This window comes from Hemitrygon akajei, chromosome 6, assembly GCF_048418815.1.
Source record: "Hemitrygon akajei chromosome 6, sHemAka1.3, whole genome shotgun sequence".
In the NCBI taxonomy this organism is placed as follows: domain Eukaryota; kingdom Metazoa; phylum Chordata; class Chondrichthyes; order Myliobatiformes; family Dasyatidae; genus Hemitrygon; species Hemitrygon akajei.
In genome coordinates, this window is record NC_133129.1 from 102870400 (window position 1) to 102896397 (window position 25998).

A 25998-nucleotide genomic window follows, 5' to 3' on the forward strand; every position below is an offset into this window, starting at 1 on the left:
CGCTGGCCTCGTTCGGCCGAGCTTATTTCCATATGGTGGGGTTCGAGTCCCTGCCGCAGAAGTTTGGTAACCCCGTAGCCATCTGAAATCTATATAATACGGCGCACAAGCTCGATAGTCTTCAGATGCGCTTCGAGCGCATTCGGTGCGGGAGGGAAAAAGGGGAAGAGTAGGGAGGTGTTGGTAGGGGTAATAGTTAAAGGCGAAATCGCGGTTTCCTGATTCTTGCATTCAATGTGAGTGTTACTGTCGCGTTACCCAGTGGCTGTTTTATACGATTTTATCAATTTCCTCAAAGGAGAGTGGGAGTTATTTCTTACCCACCCCCTAACGAGACGTCGCTAGACTGCTGGGAGTTTGAACCATGCAAGGACCTCCTTCCGGAGACAGCGCATGCCCACTGCGCTCCATCAAAAGGGTTCAGTTTGGTATCCTGAGCCCAGATGAAATGGTATGTCCTTAGACTTGTATTTTGTTTTGTAGGGTTGGGCGATTCAATTTTAATCTGTATAAACGATGAAAGTGTGGTATTTATTATTCGCACTTTGATTTCATTCTCTTAAGCTTTTTTTTCACTATATTGTGACACTTTGCGAACTTCTACCTAATTTTATCTCAGTTTTTTTTATACTTGACCAAATTGTGTAAACAAAAATGACTAAATGGGTATGCTTTTAAGCTCCAGTTCTGCAAAGTGAATGATACTTTTATAACTCGTTAAATTCTACAAAGTGTTTTCAGTATTTATTGAGGGAACCTTGTATGCTGCATTTAAGATTTAAAGAAACAAATCCTTTTTTTCTTAAGACTTTTTCTTGGCACGTGTCCTAAATTTTTACCGTGAATTTAATGTGAAGTTTTTAAACCTGTGAAATAGGCAGGACAACTCTTGTTATTTAAACTTTCTCTTGCAGGTGTTGAATGTAAGCAGAATAAAACTATTTGGTTTACTGTATACAAAACTGCTCCCCCTCATCATCCCTGTCTGCTGTGTTCCCGTATATTCTTCATAAATGGGAGGATTTCCACTCCCTCTTTTAATTCCCAGATATCTCCTAGGCTTCAATTTTTCTTGCCCCACTTCACCCACTTTGATTGTCAACCAATCAGATATTGATTTTAATCCATTTCAGTAATGCCAACAAATTGCTCTTCCAGTCTCATGTGGATGTCCCATTCACTGCAGTAGGTTCTGTGCTCTTTAATCCAAGAGTTGTACTAAAAGTTTGTTCATCTGGGAAAGAGGGTGTCTTGAAAGCACAGTTGTGATTAGAGCTACACTACTTTATTATAAAAGATCGCTGGAGTTGGTGACTGGTTTTGGATTATTCATGAGCCTCTGTGTCACAGTAGTCCAATAAGGGAGACAAGCTGATGGATAATGAATACTAAGCCAAACATCGGCCTGCCTGCTTTAATGATGCCTCTGGTTTGAGTAGATTCAAGTGTCACCAAGGCTTTTCACGCAGATTAAAAGCGGTGAACCATCTGCAGTTGTTTAAGTATTGCAATCTAGGAACTGGCTTTGTTAGATTATTTGCTGCTTCCTGCTGTGATATTCTCCTTGGGGCAATTGGCCTTGTCATGCTGAACTACAGTGGGGCATGGGGCCACTCTACAGCTGCCCTGGATGGGATGTGCTTAAACACTTATTGGAATACTGGAAATGTTGAGCACTCTTCCAGGGGATTTGAGATGACTGCAATTGGCTTCATTTTTTTCTTGTATTAAGGACTGCTTCACCTCCATCCCAGCTAATTACCTGCAGCACCTCAGATCTGACAACAGCCTCTCCTGCGCAATTCCTGCCATAAAGATCAGGTCAGGAGGCATCAGTCCAGGACCACCTCATTCAAACTTGAGTTGACATTGACTGTAACATGGGAGTGATGAAATTGTTGTAACACATTCCAGCAAAGGCTTGTTTGCCCATGCAGTGATCATCTTGTACAACCCCGTAGGTATGGGTTTGGCTCTGGCACCATTTTTTTATGTGACTGTTGATTTGGCATGTATGTTAGCATTTAAAGATTGTTTGCAATAAAAACAAATTGCCAATAAAACTTTCTGCTGTGAGTTTCTCCTGTTATTTTCCAGTTCCCCTGCCCACATCCCAAAATTAGCCACTGCTCATTAACATCTGCCAGTCAGTTGTAATAACACAAATGTAGGCTTTAGCCCATTGCCCAAAATGCCTCCTTAAAGTTCATGGCTGATGACCCTGGCCTCCACTTTCCTGCTTGTTTACTCCCCTAAGTGGCACCACCTGAAGATCCTCAAATCCCTGCTGCTTTTTTTTAAGAAAAGCTGTCCATTTCAGCATTGACTATGTCACTCCATGGCTTGATAGATGATAAAGATTTGTGATCCTTCAGTGAAGTGTCTTCTTGAAGGGGTCTGTCTGGAGAAAGCTTTGCAGTGCTGAAGGGCACCATCGTAATGGGAATTTAGTAGGTGTGGTATTTGAGAGTGCAGGGTTTTTTAACCAGATATGAGACTATCAAGTGTCAAATTTTTAGTTTGGGCTTGAGTGCTGCACGAGAGGCCCTTCATGCCTGTTTACTCTGGTTTACCCTTCATGCTTGGCCTCTCCCCTGTCAACTGGTAAATATTTCCCCTTGGAGTACAGCCCTGCTTAGAAATCCCATCAAATAAATTCTATTTGCAAACAATTACAGTAATGAGTCATTTGCAAAGGATGTGCACCAGCCTTTCTGGAGTTCTTTTCAGCTCTAATTCACAACAGTCTATAAGGTCTGCCCTGTGAATGTTTGCTTCTGGAGAGGACTGCCACACTGTATTGTGCAACGGATTACAATTGTGAACCTTCACAGCAGTGAAAGTTGGGAGATTTCCAAGTGGTTTCATGGCAGTAGGGTTGGTGGCTGAGAATAGCAAAGGAGTGATCCTTGTGTTGGGGGGTGGTGGAGCTCTCTTGCCTAACCCTGTATTATAAGGCAGCTTTGAGCATGGATCCAACAGTAATGTTTTGTATGTCCTTGGATTTTCCCTGTGGTTACATTTCCATTGAAAATGAGCACAGTGTATGATTACCATGCCTCAAAACCTGGAACAACTTCCTAAAAATACAAAGTTTCCTGTGAATTGACTCAACTGGCATATCATACACAGCAAGCAGAGAATGGTCTAGTTGAGAGGAATGAGTAATTGTACAGATATAATTGGTTTAACTTTAACTTACTAATGGTGGATGTCCATGTGAATGTTATCTAGTAGAGAGTCTAACAGAGGTAGGGGCAGTAGAATCTAAACTAAGGAAAGTGTAACTGCCCTAATCACATTCTGGCAGCAAAAGTCTTGATTTAGTGAGAAGGAGTGGATAATGGTGCTGCTGAGGAAATCGGTTACAGTATGGAAGGTATTTGGTAAAGTTCCACTGAGTGTGGGGTCATAATTGGACAATGCTTCTAAGCAGAAGCACAATAGGTTTCTTCCTACTAGAGGCAGCTGGAGTTGAGACCACTGTATGTTCCATCAAACTAAGACCAAAGTCCAGGCTGTGGAAAATGGGATGCAGTGAATTGAACAGTATAGGGCAGAGGTGTCAAACTCATTTTAGGTCACGGGCCGGATTGAGCAAAATGCAGCTTCATGCGGGCCGGATCAGTCGGACGTGTGCGAACACAGCTTTCGTTGCCTCCGTTTTTTCAGCCTGCTCTCATGTGTCTCAGTCTCTGCTATAACTACAAAGTGTTTCACTTTACAAATTCCGTTTCTTATGAAGAAGACTGCCGAATAAACACTAAAAACCCTGAAAACCTGGTACCTGAATAAACTCAGCATTAGCCATATCATACGCCATAGGCGCTTCGATTACTGAGGCCAGCTTTAATAGTAATTAGATATTATCTCGCGGGACAAAGATAATTCCACCACGGGCCGGATTTGGCCCGCGGGCCTTGAGTTTGACATATAGGGTATAGTAGGATGGGTGATGGGCGTGGTGAGATTGATTGCCCTCACCCAATGAAGATAGTTCATTTACTGTGCATACATAGAAATGTATGGTGAAATTCTTCATTTATGTTGACAACCAACACCTAATTATGTGCTTGGGGTATCCTACAAGTCTTGCCACAATCCACCCTGGCAGCACAACTTCTCTGCTTTCTGCCTGTCTAGAATTTGGCTTCCCCTATTGAAGAATCATGCTACAGGAGACTGCTCCCATGTGTCTGACACCCAGGAATCATGTTGCCAGGTCTGTGAATCCATATGAAACCACAAATTGAAGTTTCAGCAGCGCGCTTTACAAGATACTAATGTTTGATATGACTGCTCCTTGTGGAAAAAGTACCTCTGTGTACTGCTCTGTGCAGTGCTGTTAGTGGGTGTAGGATGCTGGGTGGCTGATGGTTAACTGCCTCTACTCTCACCTAATCTATAGGTGTTACTTTGTGATTCGTCTTTTGTCAGTACTTGTGCCATCCACCGCAAAGCCCGATGCTGATCTTTTGCCCTTTGCCTGTTACGGTGTGATGGGGTCCAGTGGAAATCTGCAGCTGTTGAGGTGCTAATGCACCTGCTGCTCCACAGTAGATGGGGAGAAACAGCCAAAACAACACGTATGATCTTATTCACTCAGGGAGTGACTGTGATATCTTTATTGCGATTTCTGGCCCAACTTGAGCAGTCAGCCTCACCAAAAGTAAATGGCATTGATGAAGATTATGCTTGAAAGTACATTACCATGTCTTGGCATGTATATGTGCACAAGAGTTTGTAAATCTGGTGGGAGCAGAGGTTACTGGCAATGGCAAGAGTGGAGTGCTGCAGGAGGGCTGTTAGACAGGTGGCAGAGGAATGCCAGCCAGTGGGTGGCGCAGGTCTGCACCTGGAACACCAGAGGGGGTCATTTGATTCCAAACAGTTGGTTTATTGATCATTACAGAACGTCTCTCTGGTGCTTCCCACTACCTCCCCTCTCCTGCCCCCTTCCCACTCTCAGTCCACAATAGACCCATATCAGAATAATGTGTCATCGCGCACCTGTATCATAAAATTGTTCTTTTGTGGAAACAATACATAAAATTACTACAGTAATGTAGTATACATCTTGGGAGAGGTGGAGTGTAAGTAATAATTGGATAATGAAGCAATAAGTTATGACAACCTCTGCTGAGTAGCATGGTAGCTTAGCAGTTAGCCTCACGCTTTACAGTGCCAGCATCCTGGGTTCAATCCTGCCTCTGTACAATATGCAGTCGGCCCTCTTTATCCGGGAATTCAACCAACTGCGAATAGTGAAAACCTGGAAGTGCTCTTCCAGCACTTGTTGTTCGAGCATGTACAGACTTTTTTTCTTGTCATTATTCCCTAAACTATGCAGTATAACAACTATTTTACATAGCATTTACATTGTATTTGGTATTATAAGTAATCTGGAGATGATTTAAAGTATACGGGAGGATGTGTGTGGGTTATCGTGGATCGGGATCAAAAAAAATTGGAAGTTCTCTTACTCAGTAAGTCCGAACAGGTACTTCTGGTATTATTTAGCGTCAGTTAGTCAAACGTTTGTCTTGGTATATATTTTACCTTTCTATGCATATAAAACACTTAAGAATGTATGTTTCAGCGCTGGGCTCAGAAACTTCTTCCCGAGTTCGATCCAGTGACAGACCGCTATCGAGTGCGCTCTCCACCATGCCGGGTTGATGTGAGGATCAAAAACCCAATAATTAAACCACTGCGTTGCTCAGTAATTGTAGCTTTCATCGGGGCACAGCCTTTCTCACTTTATCCATTAAAATTGCTCCGGTCGTTGACTGACTGTAGCCTAACGCTTTTCCAATGACCGGCGTTTTGCCTCTTTCCGATTGCTTTATTATTTCCATTTCATTTTTAAACGCGATCATGATTATTTTCATGAACTGAAACACTGCCGATTCAGATCTCTGCCGCTGGGTCCTAATGTCCACTGCACTGAGACAGGTTAAATAAGGTCTGGGGTTCCGCTGTGTCCTAAGATCCACCGCATTGAGACAGGTTGAACAAGGGACTTGAGCATCTGTGAATTTTGGTATCTGCAAGGGGTCCCGGAACCAATCCCTCACGGATAAGGAGGTCCGACTGTATAATGAATTTGTACCTTGTGATCGCATGGGTTTCCTCTGGGTGCTCCAGTTTCTTCCCATATTCTAGCTTCGAGTTAGTAAGTTGTGGGTATGCTACATCAGTGCTGGAAGCGTTGTGACCCTTGCGGGCTGCACAAAGCTCACTCCTGCATGAAGTGAGGAAGTTGTCACATGAAGAGTGTTTGATGGCTCCGGGCTTGTATTCATTATAGAATTCAGAAGAATCGGGTTACCTCATTGAACCCTTGTGAAAGGCCTTGATAGAGTGAATGTGGAGAGAATCTTTCCAATGGTGGGGAGTCTAAGACCAGAGGACACAGCTTCAGAATAGAGGGCAGTCATTTTAGAACGGAGATGAGAGGAATGTCTTTAGTCAGAGTGGTGAATCTGTGGAATTCATTGCTGTGGCGGCTGAGTCACTGGGTATATTTAAGGCAGAGGTTGATAGATTCTTGATTGGTCAGGGCATGAAGGGATACATGGAGAAGACAGGAGATTTGGGCTGAGAGGAACAATGGATCAGCCATGATGAAGTGGCAAAACAAACTCAATGGGCCAAATGGCCTAATTCTGCTCCTATATTGTATGGTCTTATGTTTTCTGTCATTCCCAGAAACGGATGTCTGTAACTGAAGGTGGAATCAAGTACTCGGAGACAACAGAGGGTGGCCGCCCAAAGCTGGGTGGGCTGATGGACCCCAGGCAAGGTGTAATTGAGAGGACTGGAAGGTGCCAGACTTGCGCAGGTAAGTGACTTGCTTGGAGAAGGAATATGGGTAGTGTAGCGGTTAGCATAACACTGTTACAGCACCTGCAACACGCGTGGAATTTCCATCACTGTCTGTAAGGATATTCATTCTCTTCATGACCGTGTGGGTTTCCTCTGGGTAATCAGGTTTCCTCCCACATTCCAAGACGTAGGGGTTAGTAGACTAATCATTCATATGGATGTAATTAGGTGGTGTGTGCTCACTGGGTTAGTAGGGTCTGTTACTGTGCTGGATCTCGAAATAAATAATAACTGCACCATACCTGACTACTCTGCAAAAAAAAAACAAGGCTCAAACCCACATGGTTTCCCTGCTTCCCATCCCTAATTGATCTGTTCGAAGCCTGGAGTCACTTTTCTGCTTATGGGATGGGATCTAATTAGTCTCTGTTTATGTTACGTAACTAGAGGGATTCCAGTTTAAATATAGTTGGTATCTTACTCTGGCAAGGCTTGGTCTCCAGGGATGCATGGCAATCTGCTGTTATTCTGAGCCTGATTTTTCAGTCTAATCCCACCTCTGTATAATGGGGTAGTGAGATTGTAAACAGCAGTAATGAAGGGTTGGCAAGAGAAAAATAAAAGTTTAGCAATATTGTGTTGGCAAGAGATTTACAGTCTGCATTTACACTCAGTGACCACTTTATTAGGTAAAAGAGTGGAGTCCTGAACAGTCTTCTGTTGCTGTACGGTTTGATAAGCTGTGAAGCTCTTATACACAATGCTGTTGTATTCCCTTGTTATTTGAGTTACTGTTGCCTTCCTATCAGCTTGAACCAGTCTGGCTATTCTCCGCTGACCTCTCATTAACAATGCGTTTTCACTCACAGAAATGCCACTTTTTTTAAAATGGTTTTTTTGGATCATTCTCTGTAAACTCTAGAGCCTGTTGTGTGTGAAAATCCCAGGAGATCAGCACTTTGAGATACTCAAACCACCCTGTCTGACACGAACATTCCACAGTCAAAGGCATCTGGATCACATTTCGATGTGTTATGCCTGCAGCCCCCTCCTTTGTGAGAATCGCAAGATCACTATTGGGTTGGGTCAGGGGACCCAGGAAATGAGAGAGAGACGTGCGGAATGTCTCGTTCCCCGGCGATGTAAAGCTACGGGACATGGCCATTGTCTCTTGGAGACAAATTTGTGGATTGAGATACTATGCTACGTGAACGCCCTCAGGCAAAGAGGGCTGGGTGAGGGAGAGATTGCATCACCCCAACCTGATTGACATCTACAACCCTGCGAGTCAGGATAAAAGAGGGTCTGTAGGAACAGCCCCTCAGACGCACCAGAAGAAACACTAGCGATCCCGTAATAGCGGGAAGCCATTTGAAGGAGGCCACGTGCGTTCAGTTCCGTTGCCTGGGACTGGTGGCTGGTACCACGGAAAACGGCTTTTAGCTAGCAACGGGGAAATCAACTCCCCCGACTCAAAGGATTGGCATCATAAAAGACCTGGGCAAGTTTAAAACCGTCTCTCTCTTAAACCCAAAACGCTGCAGCTTGAACAAACTAACAGTGACTGTTAGATTTCCATCGGACAATACATTATCCCCTAGACAACGATAGAGCTATTTCTTATTGATTATTATTATACCCGCGCTTTTAGATTTAGTATTGACGACGTATATTATCTGTATGTTTGCATTAATCTTATTTTTGTGCCCCTTTATCAATAAATACTTTTAAAAATAGTACCATCAGACTTCAACGGACCTCTCTATCTTTGCTGGTAAGTGACCCAGTTACGGGGTACGTAACAGATGTTTGGTCCGAACAACAACTGAACCTCTTGACCATGTCTGCGTGATGCTTTTATGCAGTGAGTTGCTGCCACATGATTAGCTGATCTTTGAATTAATAAGCATGTGTACCTAGTGAACTGGCCACTGAGTGTATGTAGCAAAGTTAATGTCATTGAACATTCCTAGGTACTTCATGGAAACACAAAGCAACACCCAGATCAGATAACAGGCATTTTCGGAAGCATCTTGACGGAAAAGATTGAAGAAGTTCTAGGGCTCAGGGTATAAATCGGGTATGTGAGAGAAGTCTGTCTTGGGGAATTCCAGTGTCCAGGAACTTGCTAGACAGAAAGTCACAGGATGTTTGAATACAAGGTATCCAAAATTCAACCTTCCAGTGTGGGTCAACTCATTGCAGAGTTGGTGGGTGAGCAGTGCCTGATGGAAGCTGGTCCTGTCTGGGTGCTGTGATGTGAGCTTTGATCTTGTTTGTGTTTGCAGGTAATATGACCGAGTGCCCAGGTCACTTCGGCCACATCGAGCTGGCAAAGCCTGTTTTTCATGTTGGTTTTCTGACAAAGACGATGAAAGTTCTGCGCTGCGTCTGTTTCTTCTGCTCCAAACTGCTGGTCGATTCAGTAAGTGGTGGTTTGCACCTCTATTTGTAAGTCTGGAGCACAGAGTATAAATCCTTTCAACTTCAGCTTCCCATAATTCCGTACTTCCACATTTCCTTGCTCAGTGCTCTCCCATTCTCTCTTGTTTTACCTGAGAGTTTTTTTCCAGCATCCTCCACCTCTCCTCACTTTCTCAACCCCTTCCCCAAAGCTGAAACACTTCAGGCAGTCATTAAACCCCCTGACCCTGTATGTCTTTGTTGGGGGGAAAAATCTGGAGCACCCGGGATCATTGAGAATGCACAGACTCCCCACAGACAATACCAGTTTGGGAGGGTCAGTGTTGAACCTGGGTCCCTGGAACTGAGGCAGCAGCACGACCGGCTAAGCCAATGCGCAACGCACAAGTGCTTCTGTGTTTACTTAGCAGTGTTGGATGAGGACTAACTGTTGGCCACAGAGCTAATGAGAGAAGTTTGAATGTACAACATAGATTAGTATGGTACAGGCCCTTCAGTCCAACCTTTTAACCTACTCTTGGATTGATCTGACTCAAACCTCCCACGTAGCCCTCCACTTTTCTTTCATCCATGTGTCTATCTGGTTAGTTGGCATCCGTCTGGCTCGGAGAACAATGGATGATCATCATCCCAACCTGGGTAGAAGATATGGAGATCCTAAGATACCCAGTTGCCTCACCAGTGTAGTGCAAAGGAAACCTTATGAAGCAAGGTTCATACGTTTTGCACCAGGTTCGCTGCAAGATCTGCTGGAAGAATGTCCAATAATGTACAGCTGCCTTGGGGAATCCACCCCAGATTTGCTCTATGGGTTTACTCCTGTCACCTTCGTCTCTCCCGAGGCTACCCACGAGGCAGTGGGCATCAGTGACTATCTCAGATTGTCGTGCCCTTAATGTATTTGCCTCTACCACCACACCTTGGCAGGGTGTTCCATGCATCTCCCATTCTGTTTCAAAGAAAACATTTCCTATGACATCACCCCCCCACCCCAGCAAGAGAGTTTCCTCCAATCACCTTAAAATTATGCCCCTTTGTATTAGCCATTTCAGCCCTGGGGAAAAAGTCTCTGGCTGTCCACTCTATCTTTGCCTCTTATCATATTGTACACCTCTATCAAGTCGCCTCGTCCTCTTTTCCTCCAAAGAGAAAATTCCTAGAGTTTCACTCCAGTCTTTAAGTCGATGTGTCCTCTGTTCCAGCTCAGTTCCCCACAGCCATCAGATTCTTTTCCCTCTTCTGCTCCGAAATGTTGGACAGCAGCCAATGCCTATCCTCCTGCCAAGTGGCTGGTCTGTGCACGTAGGCCTGGGCAATTAGTGTTGTTAGAGCCTTGTATTTTTCTTCCACAGAAGCAATGCCTCAAATCTCCAAGGTTCAGATAGAGACCAATGTCAAATTGTATTTCTAGTTCAATTCCCATGTAACGACGAGGCCACCCTACGCCATGGCAATGCTCAAACACAGATGTGTGTGACTGATGGGCTGTGTATTCACTTGGCAATCTATAATAATTCCAAGTCATGACCATTTGTCCCTGGGTCTGTACTTGAAGAGTTCAGAAGGATGCGTGAGGCAGATGTGTGTGGAACCTCATTGAAACCTAGATATTGAAAGGGCAGGATAGTCTGGATTTTAAATCCAGGGAAGCCCAGGATCTGAGGGCGCTCAGGAACAAATGATTGTATACAGATTGGATTTGATAGGACAAATGACTTAATTATGTTCCGCTGGTCTTGTGACTCTAGTCTGTAACCTGTAGCTAACCTCGAGGCTGTAGCCTTAATTATGGTGTGAAACCTCAGCATTCCTATTCGAGAATCGATATGCTGTAGAAGTCTGTTCAGCCCATCCTGCCTGTGTCTGCTGCATCTCTGTAGTTTAGAGAAATTTCTTTCCAATCTCCCCATGTAGAATAATCCTAAAATCAAAGACATCTTGATCAAGTCGAAAGGACAGCCACGCAAACGTCTGACCCATGTGTACGACCTGTGCAAGGGCAAGAACATTTGTGAAGGAGGAGAGGAGATGGACAACAAGTTTGGAGTGGAGCAACCGGAGGGTGATGAGGACCTCAGCAAGGAGAAGGTAATGGGATTGGGTGGTTGTAACGCCTCCCTCCTTTTTAACGCTAATCTTATCAGGTGCATACAGAATCTACGTGTTGATACCTTGCTGAAGAAGTTCAGATAGTCCCAAGTTTTCCTGTCCAATACCCCCTTTTGAAATTTGCTGTTGACTTTAAGTGACTTCCAGACACTCCTTGTAGAAAAAGAGTCTGGGGTTTACACTTGGATTAAACATTCTCTTTATTACAAGCTGGTGTCATCCTAGGGCAAAGCTTTCATCATTATTAATTATTCTCTTTTCCCCCCACTATCTCTATCCTGCATATGCTGTTTGCACGCAGTGGAAGGTATGCCTTTTGCAGTGTCAAGCTGCAGCACCTCTGTTCTGTGTGAGCTGTGTGCAGTTCCTCTTTTACCTTGCATGTGCAGTGGCAAGCTTCTGTCCTTTATGAACCTGTTGCCAGGCCAGTATTGAGCCATGTGTTTCCTGTAGTTCACCTTAGCCCAGGGGTGGGCAAACTTTTTGACTTGTGGGCCACAAAGGGTTCTAAAATTTGACAGGGGGGCCGGACCAGGAGCAGATGGACGGAGTGTTTTGGTAATACACCTCATAAGAGAAAATAATATATCATGGGATATGTAGAAAACATGTGCTTTAATTTCAATTGAAAATGAACAAATGCATTACAACAAAATATCTGTCTTTGAAGTCCCATGGTTTTTAGCTATTTATTGAAATGACTTTTAAAACACTGAAAATTAAATGAATAAAATACAGCTTTTTTTAATAGTAACAGTTATTATTTTAAAGCACTGAAAATTCTGTTATCCTTCAAGATATTATCATCATCACTCTCCTCCTGACTGTCTTTATTTCAAAAACGGTAGGAGATGCAGGTCTACTTGTCCTGCTCCTTCTTATTCAATTGTCCCCTGTGCCAAAACTCAACAACGACCAGTGTCACTGACAGAACAGTGACAGCGCGCTAGTATGCGGAGCGCGTTATTTGATCTGGAGCGCATTTTTTATTTTGAGAACGTACGTGCACCTGCGCACTACTCGTGTCCATCACTTAACAGAAATGACATGTAACATGTAAGGCTTATTGAAAAAAATATTTTCAAATGCATTTTTTTACATAACACAACGAAGAAACTTATTTTTAATTTACAACAGTGTTGTTGGTCTCCCTTTTTAGCCAGCGCATCAAAGTCTGGATTTAGTTTTGTTGTGGCGATTCTCAGGATGGATCTGAGGTGTTAACAAGGTTTATTAATATAATTTCATCAAGTTCTGCGGGCCGGATTAAAAAGCTTAGCGGGCCGTAGTTTGCCCATGCCTGCCTTAGCCCAACAGTTTGTGGGTCAGGTTGGTTGAGCCTGTAACAGTTGTTAACTGCCTGGAATCAATCCTTTTATCTAAATAGTGCATGGTCATCCTGTATCTTTCACTGCTGTGCTGTAGAAATGTTCCCTGCTATGACTTTACTATTCACTATTACATTGTGGTAACAAGTTCCCCAACTTGCTGAGTGAAGAATTGGCCCTAAATTCCCAATTGAATTTCTTGGTGACCAATCTGATGGCCATTTGGCCTTCCCACGTCCAAATGTGTTTCCATAGAGAGCCACGGGTCTTTGCTGTGTTTTGATGCTCATCGTCTGTTTTCTTTCATCCTGTCTCCCCAGGGCCACGGGGGCTGCGGCCGGTACCAGCCTCGCATTCGGAGGGTGGGCTTGGAGCTGTATGCCGAGTGGAAACATGTGAATGAGGACTCGCAGGAGAAGAAGATCCTACTGAACCCAGAGCGCGTCTACGAGATCTTCAAGCGCATCACCGATGAGGAATGCGTCATCCTGGGCATGGACCCCAAGTATGCCAAGCCTGAGTGGATGATCCTGACCGTCCTCCCGGTGCCGCCTCTCTCTGTGCGTCCAGCTGTCGTCATGCAGGGCTCAGCGAGAAACCAGGTACCAATCTGTGGGGTGAGGTAGGGTCAGGAAACTGAAGCACTAGACACTGGTAACTCAATACTATAGGTACTGGGGGCAAGAAGGAACAGCTACTCCGTTCAGAGCACAGAACCTAGCAATTCTTTTACTTCAGTCCTTAATTGGTGGGAAAAGAGCTGGGGGAGGGGGCACATTCCAATCGGAGCCTGCTACACCAGTCCCTCAGTAAAGCCTGCACAGTCCAATTATGCCATGTGACTTATTAACCCTCGTATGAGAGAGGAAACCCACACATTCACAGGGAGTACGCACAGACAGTGGGGGGGAATTGCTGGTGCTGTAATGTTGCACCTAGTGGCCTCCAACTTTCTTGTGAGCTCTAAACTCTGTTCTGGGTGATTATCAACCAGCTTCCCCCTCTGCTGGATGCAGTTCTATCATTTCCTACAGTTATGACTTTATTAAATTAGTAATGCTGCAGGTATTATTCATTTGCCCTCCTAATTCCTGCACCAGCCACCCCTTCCTCTACCAGTCTGTGTTAGAGAGGAGGGGGAATTAGACATGGTTAACAGGCATGTGGTGGGCAGGACATGATTCAGCTCAGCTGTGACACACCGCCCACAGACAGTTGGCTGTAGAGGCATCTGCAGACCTGCCCTGCCATTTAAGATATTGGAGCAGAATTAGGGCCACTCAGCTCATTGAGTTTGCTCTGCCCTTCTATCATGGCTGATTTTTCTTCCCTCTCAACTCCATTTTTCTGTTTTTCCCTGTAACTTTTGAAGCCCTTACTAATAAAGAACATATCAACCTCTGCTTTAAGTATACCCAATAACCTGGCCTTCACGGCCATCTGTGCAAATGAATTCCACAGATTCACCACCCTCTGGCTAAAGAAATTCTTCCTTATCTCCCCACTCCTATTTTGTGGCTCTCTGAACCTAGCCTCTCCCACTATAGGAAACATCCTGTCCATGTCCAATCTGTCCAGGCCTTTCAATATTCAGTAGGTTTCAGTGGGAATCTCTTGTGGGGCCCCCCTTTATTCTATACTCCAGAGAGTAGATGCATATGCTTCTGTTAACCCTTTTATTCCTGGAGTCATTATTGTGCATGTCCTCTGAACCCTCTCCAGTGCCTGCATGACCCAAAATTGCCAATGTCTGGTAGATCCTCAACATTACATCCTTGCTTTTTATTCTAGGCCTCTTGAAATAAATGCTAACATTGCATTTGTTTTCCTTACTACCGACTCAACCTGTAAGTTCACTTTTAGAGAATCCTTTCAAGGACTCTCTCAAGTCCCTTTGCACCTCTGATTTCTGAATTTACTCCCTATTTAGGAAAGTCTGTAGCTTTATTTCTTTACTGAAGTTTGGGCAAGGTATTGAGACTCAGCACCTTAAGGGCAGAAGGCAGTGGATTGGATGCACCAAGGTTGGAGCCTGGGAAGGGGTTGTTGGCTTTTGAGCTGCTGTAAACCCGACCTGCGTCTTGCTCACAGGATGACCTGACACACAAGCTGGCTGACATCGTGAAGATCAACAACCAGCTGCGACGCAATGAGCAGAATGGGGCAGCAGCTCACGTCATTGCGGAGGATGTCAAGCTACTGCAGTTCCACGTGGCTACCATGGTGGACAATGAGCTGCCCGGTCTACCCAGGGTGAGTGGAGCCAGGTCTGGTGGGTGTCTTTGTTCCAACTATTCTCAAGCAGTGGGATGGATTCAGATTCATTTATGTACGTTGAAACAATTCCCTCCTCCCCCATGAAAGGGCAAGAGCTGGCCCTTCAAAGGCTAAACTCCAACCCAAAAAGCAAGGTATTTTGAGGTGTACATAATGGGCAAACCAATCGGGTTCAGTAAAGTTTTCTGGAAGCTAACCTTTAATATTTAAATGGGGAGATGCAGGAGATTTGGATTCATTTATCATGTGCAAAAGTTTTAGGCAGATATAGCTAAGACTCTTGAGATGTTTGTTCGCTACTGTACTTCAAAACACAAGGCAAATGTTTGTGTTAACCATCTACACAACCCAATGATGTACTGGGATGCCCCCAGGTGTCACCAATATAGCATGTCCACAAGCAACAAGACAACAGCAATTCAAAACAAGTCTTTCCTCCCCCTCACTCTCACGCAGCCATGAAACACTGTCAGCTGCTTGCTTGGACATTACTGCCTGTAGCATTATAGATTGCAGTAACTCAGCTGGGACATTGCTTTAAAGGAAAGTGCTTCAAGTGCCCTGCTAATTGTGCTGCCAGGTGCAGGTGCGTGGGACCTGGCCATTTGTGGGAGCCTCGTCTCATCGCTCGTTGGAGTGTGGGTCTTTGCCCTATCAGCTGTGCAATTCTCAATTTCATCTTCTGTTCAAAATGTTTCAGGCGATGCAGAAGTCAGGCCGTCCCCTGAAGTCCCTCAAACAGAGGCTTAAGGGGAAGGAAGGCCGGGTCCGTGGAAACCTGATGGGCAAGCGTGTGGATTTCTCGGCCCGTACTGTCATCACACCTGACCCCAACCTCTCCATCGATCAGGTCGGCGTGCCTCGATCGATTGCCGCCAACATGACCTTCCCCGAAATAGTCACTCCCTTCAATATTGACAGGTGGGTATACTGAGGCTTGTTCTCTACTTGTGGCTGAACTGCTTGGGGTTGCAGTGTCCCTTGTAACTGAAACAGCAATCGCGCTTCATTTTTGTTTAAAGAATGTACTGTCAGTGTTCAATTTTGATATTGCAGTGCAGTGTGATAAGTTCCAGCATAGACCTTGCTAGGTGGGGCTGGCAAAGGCTGTCTCTGTTTTCACCGCTTACTCGGGGCAGTCAGGTTACTGATGATAAGACCATCAGATATAGGAGCAGAGTTAGGCTGTTCAGCCCAAATGAGTCTGCTCCGCCATTCCATCGTGGCTAATCCCAATCCTTCTCAACCCATACACCACCTTCATGCCATATCCTTTGATACCTTGATCGATCAGGAAGCTATCAATTTCTGCTTTAAATAGACCCACAGACTTGGCCTCCACCACGGCCTGTGGCAGAGCATTCCACAGATTCACTACTCACTGGTTATAATGTTCCTCCTTACCTCTGTTCAAAAAGGTCACCCCCTCAATTTTGAGGCTGTGCTGTCTAGTTCTGGATACGCCCACCATAGGAAACATCCTCTCCACATTCACCCTATCTAGTCCTTTCAACATTCGGTAGGTTTCAATGAGGTCCCCACGCATTCTTCTAAGTTCCAGTGAGTACAGGTCCAAAGCTGCCAAACACTCCTCTGTTAACACAGCTTGGTACTAGCCAAGGGGGAACAGCTAGGTGAGATTATGAACATTAAAGAAAAGATAAAGATGAGATTTATCTGGCACATGTACATTGAAAACATAACATGAAATCTGTCATTTGCGTCAAATCAAATCAGAATAGCACTGAGCAGCCCACAAACATCACCAAGCTTTTGGCACCAACATAGTATGTCCACAACTCAATAATTCTAACCGTACCTCTTGAATGTGGGAGGAAACCAGAGCACCTGGAGGAAACCCACATGGGCATAGGGAGAATGTTCTAGCTCCATACAGATGACAGTGGGAATTGGATCCTGATCTTCTGCCAAGTGCTGTAAAAGTGTTAGGGTGACCATTGCACTACAATTCACCATAGAAGGACCAATGGAGAGGGAAAGAAAGATTCAACAGAAGGAAAGAAAATAAATTTTGATGGAAATCTTGGATAACACACAAAATTTGGAGAAATTCAGCAAATCAGGCAGCATCTGTGGAGGGGAATAAACAAACAGTCAATGTTTTGAGGGTTACAGCTTAGAGTTTGAACAATTTTTTTCCCCTAGAGCCTAATTGGCTGTTGGAATTCAAATCCATCTTGGTGAGGGGCGCAAGTGTTTCAGTGGGCTTTGTAACAAGATTATCTCTTGATGTTTGTGCAGACTCCAAGAACTGGTGAGGAGAGGCAACAACCAGTATCCTGGTGCCAAATACATCATCCGGGACAATGGTGACAGAATCGACCTGCGCTTCCACCCCAAACCCAGTGACCTCCATCTCCAAATCGGATACAAGGTCAGTGTGACGTTCTGGTTGGCAGCTTGCTTCACAGTGAAGCTGAGAATGTGGTTGTACTGCTACAGGTCAGCTCTCGTGTCCTATCTGAACCACAATTTGACACTTGTGGGCTCCCTAGCACATCGTTGGACAATGTTGGTCACTGATGCAACAACATATTTCATTGTATAACCCTCGTCTGTAACTTTCTCTACTCCTGATTCAGTGCTCGTTCACCCCTGATTTCAGCATGCCCTATCTGGGGGGAGAGGAGAAGATGCAGTGGTGGGTCCTGGGCTGATGAGGGAGAATTTCTGTGCTACTGGTTGGATAATCTGTTGGCTGACCTGTTGAACCAGCGACACTCGTTGTGGCTTCAGTGGGTATCAGCAGTGTCATAATCTGTTGTGAGCTACGATCTCTCAGGCAGTCCTGAACCAATGACTTCCTCTTGATCAACATCAGTCTCCCCCCTCCCTCTTTCTGCTGTCTGAGACTCTACTGTGCACAAATAATTTGGCTGCAAGATAGTTTTGGACATCCTGAGTTTATTATGTGGAAACATCTTGGCTTGGTGTAGTTGAGCCAGTTTCCCCTGGAACTTAAGTATGATTGTTCTAAGAAAGTAGTCTATCTATCATTCCATACTCTTGTGTGACACGTATATCAAAACATTCAGTGAAATGCATCACTCTGCGTCATCAACCAACACAGTCCGAGAATGTGCTGGGAACATTCCTGTGATTCTGGCACCAACATAGCATGCCCATAACCTATTGCAATATGGGAAGAAACCAGTGCTTCCGGAGGAAACCCACGTAAGGAAGACATGGAAGCTCCTAACAGAGAGCTGTGGTAATTGATACTCCATCACTGACACTATAAAGCATTAGACTAACTAGTGCACTAATAAGTTGCCCCTCCCAGCCCATGCATTCCACCTCTGAGTGTGTGAAGCTTCTCATGGCTGACATGGGTGTGGAGGTTGCTGTGTTTGAGGTGACACGTGGTTCTGTTTCCACTCTCTCCTGCCACTTACACTATAGCTTCTGTCCATTCATTACAGGTGGAGAGGCACATGTGTGATGGTGACATTGTCATCTTCAACCGGCAGCCCACGCTGCACAAAATGTCCATGATGGGGCACAAGGTGCGCATCCTACCCTGGTCCACTTTTCGACTCAACCTCAGGTGAGTGTCTGACTCTCCCTGAGGCGAGGGTTTCACAATTCCTCACGGAGATCTGCTTGCCTTTCTAGTTTACAAGCTCGGCACCACTAAACAATCAAGATGCTTGTCTATCCCATTGAATAGGTTCTGAGGGGCCAAATGGTCTCTCCAGTTCCATGTAACACTTAAGTGGCTGGCTGACATTCTGTTTGTGCGTGAAATTGGGAGGCAAATGTTTGAAATGTCTGTTTATCTGCTTGGGTGTATCTGAATCAGGTTTATTTCCACTATTTCTTAAATGAGACATTTGTTTTGTGGCCAAAGTACAGTGCAAAGGCAAAATTTTTATGAATTACAAAATAAATAATGCAAAAAAAGGGACTAATTGACTGAAAGGACTGATGTTCATGGACCATTCAAAAATCTAATGAAGAGGCAGAAGCTGTTTCAGAATTGAGTGTGGGTTTTCAGACTTCTGTAACTCTTCCCTGAAGGTAGTAAAAGAAAAGGGTATGTCCCTAATGTTGAGGGTCCTTAATGCTGCCTTCTTGTCACCCCATTACTTAACGGTATCCTTGATGGTGGAGGGTTGTGGCTGTGATGAAGCTGATTGAGTTCACAAATTCTGCAGCCTCTTGTAACCCTTCGTAGCGGATGCCCTGCACGGACACCCTCCGTAGCGGACGGTGATATTACTAGTCAGAATGCTCTATACCCGTAGAGATTTGAAGGAGTCTTTGATATACCAGATTCAGTTGTTACCAACGGCTAAAGTGTGTCATTGGAATAAGTGGTCAGAGTGCACCCTGTTACTTAAAAGAATTGGCATTGCAGTGGTGAACTTTACAATTTGAAAAGCGCGAATCAGTTGGTGGGAGCTGGACTGAACAGTCTGAGTATGGGGTGCTAAGCTGGGTCTGGTCTACACCACGGTCAGTCAGCACCATGTGACAGTGCTGATGGTAGAATCAGGCATGGTGCTTGGAAGAAGCAGCCCTTTCACCCTCGAACATAATGGTTTTCAATTACTGCAGTGTGACAACTCCATACAATGCGGATTTTGATGGTGACGAGATGAATCTCCACTTGCCTCAGTCACTGGAGACACGAGCAGAGATTCAGGAGCTGGCCATGGTACCCAGGATGATTGTCACGCCACAGTCCAACAGGCCTGTCATGGGCATTGTGCAGGACACACTGACAGCTGTGCGCAAGTTCACCAAGCGAGATGTTTTTATGAGCCGGGTAAGACTAGCTTATTTTTGGAAATGTTAATGTTTTGGGTTGATTTAGCTTTAAGCCTTCTCTACTAATTTCTCTTCTTGCCCAGTCTGTTTCCTGATTAGCAAATTGGACAGCACGGTAGCATAATTTTTAGTGTAACAGTATCACGGTGCCAGCAACTCGGGTTCAATTCCCACCACTCTGTACAGACATTATATGTTCTGCCATGACAACGTGGGTTTTCTGTGAGTGCTCAGGTTTCCTCTGGCATTCCAATGACATACAGGTTTGTAGGTTAATGGTCATTGGGTGGGAAGGGCTGTGACCCAACTATTTAAACAATCAGTGAGATTGTGGTGGTTATAGGGTGTTGATAAGGCATTGGGAGCCGGATCATTCAGTGTTTGGGAGGGGGGGGGGGACAGTAAGGTTCCAGGTGTTGTGGAATTGAGGTATACTGCCCTCACCCCTCACCACCATCACCCTAGTGTCACTGGAGAGACCATTTATCCCAAGCAGTGTCACACCCCAGGGTACAGAGGAGATTTACAGACACAGACATACTTTATTGATCCCGAGGGAATCAATAAAGAATAATACCAATAAATTGATTATTTATCAATAAATAATCAATTAGTTCCTGTGACCAACTAATCTACTTATCTGTGTGTCTTGGACAGTGGGAGGAAACTGGAACACCTGGAGGAAATTCAGTTATGGGCAGAACATACAAACTCTTATAAACAGCAGTGAGAATTGAACCCAGTCGCTGGTGTGTCCTGCTATTGCACTGCTACGCTACTGTGCTATTAAGTTGGGGTGATGTATTCAGCTTCTCTTTACGCCCAGTCAGGTGTCTTGAGGGGAGTAATTGTTGACCCTGTGGTCTGTTCCAGGGTGAGGTGATGAACCTGTTGATGCATCTCTCGACCTGGGATGGCAAGGTGCCTCAGCCGTCCATCCTGAAACCTCGGCCCCTGTGGACGGGCAAGCAGATCTTCACACTGGTCATCCCAGGGCACATCAACTGCATCCGGACGCACAGCACTCACCCAGATGACGAGGACAATGGTCCTTACAAGCACATCTCACCAGGAGACACCAAGGTCAGTATAAATTAAGTGAAGGGCCCTGCAGGCTTATAAAGTGTCTGTGTTGACCTCTTTACTTCCCCCTACTTTGTGTGCAGGTGATTGTGGAGAATGGGGAGCTGATCATGGGAATTCTGTGCAAGAAGTCGTTAGGTACCTCAGCTGGATCCCTGGTACACATCACCTTCCTGGAGATGGGCCATGACATCACGAGGCTGTTCTACAGCAACATCCAGACCGTCATCAACAACTGGCTGCTGATTGAAGGTGAGATGCAGGAGAATCTGCAGATGCTGGAAGTCTTGGAACTCAGCAGGTTAGGCAGCATCTAGTAAGAGAAATAGGCCATGCACGTGAGTGGTAGGGCATGGAAACTGCGGTAGAACTGAGGGATTTGGGAAAGCAGGTCCATAATTCCTTGAAATTGGCATCATAGGAAGATGGAGTTGTAAAGAGAGCTTTTGGCACAATTGCCTTCATAAATTGGGAATTGGGGTGCTAAATTGGCTGTTGGGATGTTTCATTGAAGTTGCAGAAGACATCGAGGCAAAATTTGGAATATTGTGTAGAGTTCTGGTCACCTACTACAGGAAAGATACCTATAAGATTGAAAGGGTGCAGGGGCAATTTACAAGAATGTTGCCAGGACTTGAGGGCCTGAGTAGGAGGGGAAGGTTGAGTAGGTCAGGATTATAGGTCTTGGGATTGGGAGTGTAGAAAATGAGGGGAGATTTGATTGAGCAGTATAGATAGGGTAAATGCAAGCAGGCATTTTCCACTGAAGTTGTGTCAGAATAGAATTAAAGGTCATAAGTTTAGGGTGAAAGGTAAAATATTTAAGGGGAACTTGAGTGGGAATCTTTACTCAGTGGGTGGTGTGAATGAAGCAAGCTGCAAATGGATGACAGTTTGATTGCACCATTTAAGAGAAGTTTGGATAAATACATGATGGGGATATTAAGGGCTGTGGCCCAAGTACAAGTCGATGGAACTAGGCAGAATTAGTTTGCCATGGACTAGATGGGCTGAAGGGCCTGTTTCTGTGCTATAGTAGTCTGACTCTTTGGAGGGAAATGGGCAGTTGACATTTCAGGCCAAGTCCAGATAAAGTATCTTGTCCCAAAGTGTTGACCATTTCCCTCAATAGATGCTGCGTGACCTGCTAAATTCCTCTAGCGTTTTGTAGTGCTCACTAAGTTGTGGTTGAGATACTTTACCTGCACTGCAGGCATTTTCTGCTGGAAATACTCATATGATTTGGAGGAAAAAGGGCACTCCACCAACACCAAAACCTCATTCCAACTGTGAAGCATGATGGAAGGAGCATCATGGATTTGGGCTGCTTTGCTGCCTCAGGGCCTGGGCAACTTGCAATCATTGAGGGAACAATGAATTCAAAATTGTTTCAAGACATTTTACAGGAGAATGTCAGGGTAGTGGTCCGTCACCTGAAGCTTATAGAAGTAGCAGAATTCAACAAGAAATACGAGTAATCAACAACAGAATGGATTAAAAAAAAAGAAAATGTGTTTTGTAATGGCCAAGTCAGAGTCCAGACCTTAACCCAATTGAGATGCTATGGCATGACCTGAAGAGAGCTGCTCATGCAAGGTATAGCAAAAATATTGATGAACTGAAATAGTTTTGCATAGAGGAATCATCTAAATTCCTCCTCATTGTTCAAGTTTATCAGCAGCTTCAGGAATCTTTTGGTAGAAGTTATTACTGTTAAAGGAGGTTCTACCAGTTATTAAATATAAGCATTCAAGTACTTTTTCTATCCTGGATTGTGAATAATTCAACAATAAAGACATGAAAAGTTCAATAAAGATGTGAAAAGTGCAATTATTTGTGACATTTAGGTAGATTGTGTTTGTCTATTATTGTGACTCAGAGGAAGATCAGACCACATTTTATGAGTAATACTATAAACCAGGTAATTGCAAAGGGTTCACATGCTTTTTTTTTTTTGCAACTGTAGGTAAATATAAGAGTTCATGGTCTGTTCTATAATCTGATAGCGGAGGAGAAGAAGCTGTTAAAACATTGACTGTGTCTTCAGTCCTCTTCCTCCTGCTAATGGTAGTCACCAAGTTCTGCCTGTCCACTACAGTCTCTCTGGTCTCTCCTCATAGCTGAGGCACACCATCCCAGTGTATCTCCTCTACACCTTCCCCAACACTATCTCATTCCTGGCTGCCACACTTAGAGGAGGGAGGTGGTAGAGTTCATGCGTTGACAGAATTTATAGGTGTTGTTGGAGCTGCACCTAGCCACAATCGTAAGTATAGGGAGAGTGGAGCAGCAGTCGAAGCGCACATCCTTGACGTGATTGTCAGTGAGGAGAAGACATTTCCGATCTGCACTGACTGCTTCTGTTGGCGATAGCTGGCCTCCACTGCAAGCTCACAGACTAAAGATAGTGGAATTGGGGCAGGGAGACCAGAGCAGTGTTTCGTTTTATAAAGTTCTGATCCAGAATGGAGAACCTGAAAGTGGATTTCAGAAGTGTTGTTTTCAGAAGCAGATTAAGCAAGTAGGTGGGAGGATGGTTACAGAGCTGAGGATGGGAGCTTCAAACTCGGGTGAGTAAGTCTCGTGTGCTGAGACGTGGTGTCTCCCCATACCCCTCCTTCCCTCACATGGTTGTGCTTCTATCGCAGCTGTGTAGAATCACTCTGGAGGTACAGCAATACAGGGAGTAGATTTTGCTGCTGGCTCGGGATTCCGACCCATACCAGCGTTTCACTTGCTTGACATGACCTGTAATTATGCTGATTGTGTCCTGGCAATGGAGCATGCTTTCCAGTCTGTGGGCCAAGGTTGTGAGACCTTCCCTGGATCAATAGCTTTGCTGTGTCTGTTCTGACTAAAGCCATGATGCAGCATGGAATTGAAGCTGCTTCAGAATCTTTTTTATTCTCACTTACATTTGGTCATTAAGTTTGTTGTTTTATGGCAGCAGTACATAAAAAGTTACCATGTTACAATATATTTAAATAAAAATAGTGGAAAGCAGGAGAAATCTGATGGCATAGGGGAGGAAGCTGTTCCTTAAAATATTGACTCTGTCTTTGTCTGGTGGCAAAAAGAAGAGGGCATGTGCCAGATGGTGAGGCTAGTGAGTGATCAGTCAAAAGGAGAGCCTTGAAGGGTGAGTGTGGTCCTCCTGTTTTGCTCTCTGTAATACACTGATACTGTATGCACAGGCAGCACGAAGGTGGTGACACAAGTAGACAGGTTGCTGAGCCAGGATTTTGGTATTGGTTTATTGTTGCCTGAAAAGCTTTCCTTGCATATTGTTCATACAGATCTGATCATTACACTGCAGTGACCTAGAACGAGTTAAAACAATAACAACGCAGAATAGTGTAGCAGCTACAGAGGAAGTGCAGTGTAGTCAACAGTAAAGTGCAAGATCATAACACAGTAGACTGGGAGGTCAAGTCCATCTTATCGTACATAAGGTCCATATCTGGGATAGAAGCTTCCCATGGCCCTGGTGGGACACGCTTTCAGGTTCTTGTATCTTCTGGCCCAGTGGGAGGAAAAAGAGAATGTCTGGAGTGGCTGGGGTCTTTGATTGTGCTGCCTGCTTTACTGAGGCAGCCAGAAGATGGACAGTCCATGGAAGGGAGGCTGGTGCTGGTTCCTGTAACGTGCTGAGCCATGTCCACCACTTACTGTGATATTTGTGGTCACATGCAGAGCCAGTGTCATACCAAGCTATTAGGCATCCAGATAGGGTGGTGCATCAGGGAAAAAATTGGTCAGTGTCAATGGCGATGTGCCAGATTTCTCTAGCCTCCTGAGGAAGCAGAGACATTAGTGAGCTTTCTTTGTAGTGACATTAGCATGGTTTCTTTAGCAATTTAGCACTGAGTATAGACATTGGGAGGTTATGTTGCTGTTGTACAAAACACGAGTGAGGCCACTTGCGGAATATTGTGTTCAGCTTTGGTTGCCCTGCTAAGGAAAGTTGTCAATAGGCTGGAGTGAATATAGAAAAGATTTGAGGATGTTGCTGGGACTAAAGAGGATGAGTTAGATTGAACAGGCTTGAACTTTATTCATTGGAGTTCAGGAGAGGTGTGATTATATAGAGCTGGAGGGCACAGGTTTAAGATGGATAGAAACTTCATTGATCCCAAAGGAAATAAGTGTCACATAGCATTACAAATGCACACATTTACAAATGTTAGAAGAGAAGTACAAAAAAAATTTTTTTTAATTAAGTTACTGTAACAGGAGGGGGTCATCACTTACCCAGCTTATAGGTTGACTCATTATAGAGCCTAATGGCCGAGGGTAAGAATGTCCTCGTAGTGCTGTTTGGAGCAGCACATTTGTTTTAGTCTATTAGTAGAAGTGCTCCTCTGTTCGGCCAAGAGGGTGAAAAGCATTGTCTAGAGTTGCTAGGATTTTCCATAGGGTCCTTTGTTCTACCACAGCCTCCAGTGTGTCCAGTTTGACTCCTAAAACAGTCAGCCTTTGTAATCAGTTTATTGAGCCTGTTGGCATCTCCCTGTCACCACCGCATAGAAGATTGTACTGGCAACAACAGACTGGTAGAACGTGTGAAGGAGAGGCCTGCATACTCCAAAGGACCTCAGTTTCCTTTAGAGGCAACTCTGACCCAGGCTTATCCAGGTGGACCCCCCCCCCCCCCCCCACCCCAGCTACTTGTAGGTCCTCACCATCAATAGTAAAAGGGAGCGGTGCAAGCTTAGTCTTCCTAAAGTCCATCACCATCTCCTTTGTCTAATGTTGAGCTGTATATAATTCAGCTTGCACGATTTGACAAAGTCTTCCACCAGGGCCCTGTATATATCCTCCCGACTTCCCTTTATACACCCAACTATTGCTGAGTCGTCATCAGAGAATTCCTGCAGATGATACGACTGTTGTATCTAAAGTCCGAGGTATACAGGGTAAGGAGCCAACATAGTTCCCTGTGGGGCCCCAGTGCTGCTCATAACCATGTCTGACACACAGCTCTGAAGCTGCAAACTGTGCTCTACTGGTCAGGTGGTCATTATCCAGGATACAATGAACGTGCCAATCAATTTTGAATGGAACTTTTCCCCCAGCAGTGAAGACTGTATGGTATTGAAGGTATGATCCTCAGTTCTGCCCAGGGCAGCTTTCCTTTTCTTTCCCTTTTTTGGAA

At 44.8% G+C, this 25998-nt stretch overlaps 1 protein-coding gene across 1 annotated transcript in view; it reads left to right on the forward strand.

Moving 5' to 3' along the window:
• Positions 1–120: 120 nt before the first annotated feature.
• The window catches only part of polr2a (RNA polymerase II subunit A), a 50690-nt gene continuing 24812 nt past the window's right edge, over positions 121–25998 (forward strand). The window contains exons 1-12 of the mRNA XM_073049023.1: positions 121–451; positions 6712–6844; positions 9117–9253; positions 11167–11340; positions 13010–13291; positions 14781–14942; positions 15667–15887; positions 17229–17361; positions 18410–18534; positions 19548–19758; positions 20634–20843; positions 20927–21095. Of these exons, the coding sequence (XP_072905124.1) occupies positions 365–451; positions 6712–6844; positions 9117–9253; positions 11167–11340; positions 13010–13291; positions 14781–14942; positions 15667–15887; positions 17229–17361; positions 18410–18534; positions 19548–19758; positions 20634–20843; positions 20927–21095 (2044 nt within the window). The 5' untranslated portion in view covers positions 121–364. The remainder of the gene's footprint in view (positions 452–6711; positions 6845–9116; positions 9254–11166; positions 11341–13009; positions 13292–14780; positions 14943–15666; positions 15888–17228; positions 17362–18409; positions 18535–19547; positions 19759–20633; positions 20844–20926; positions 21096–25998) is intronic.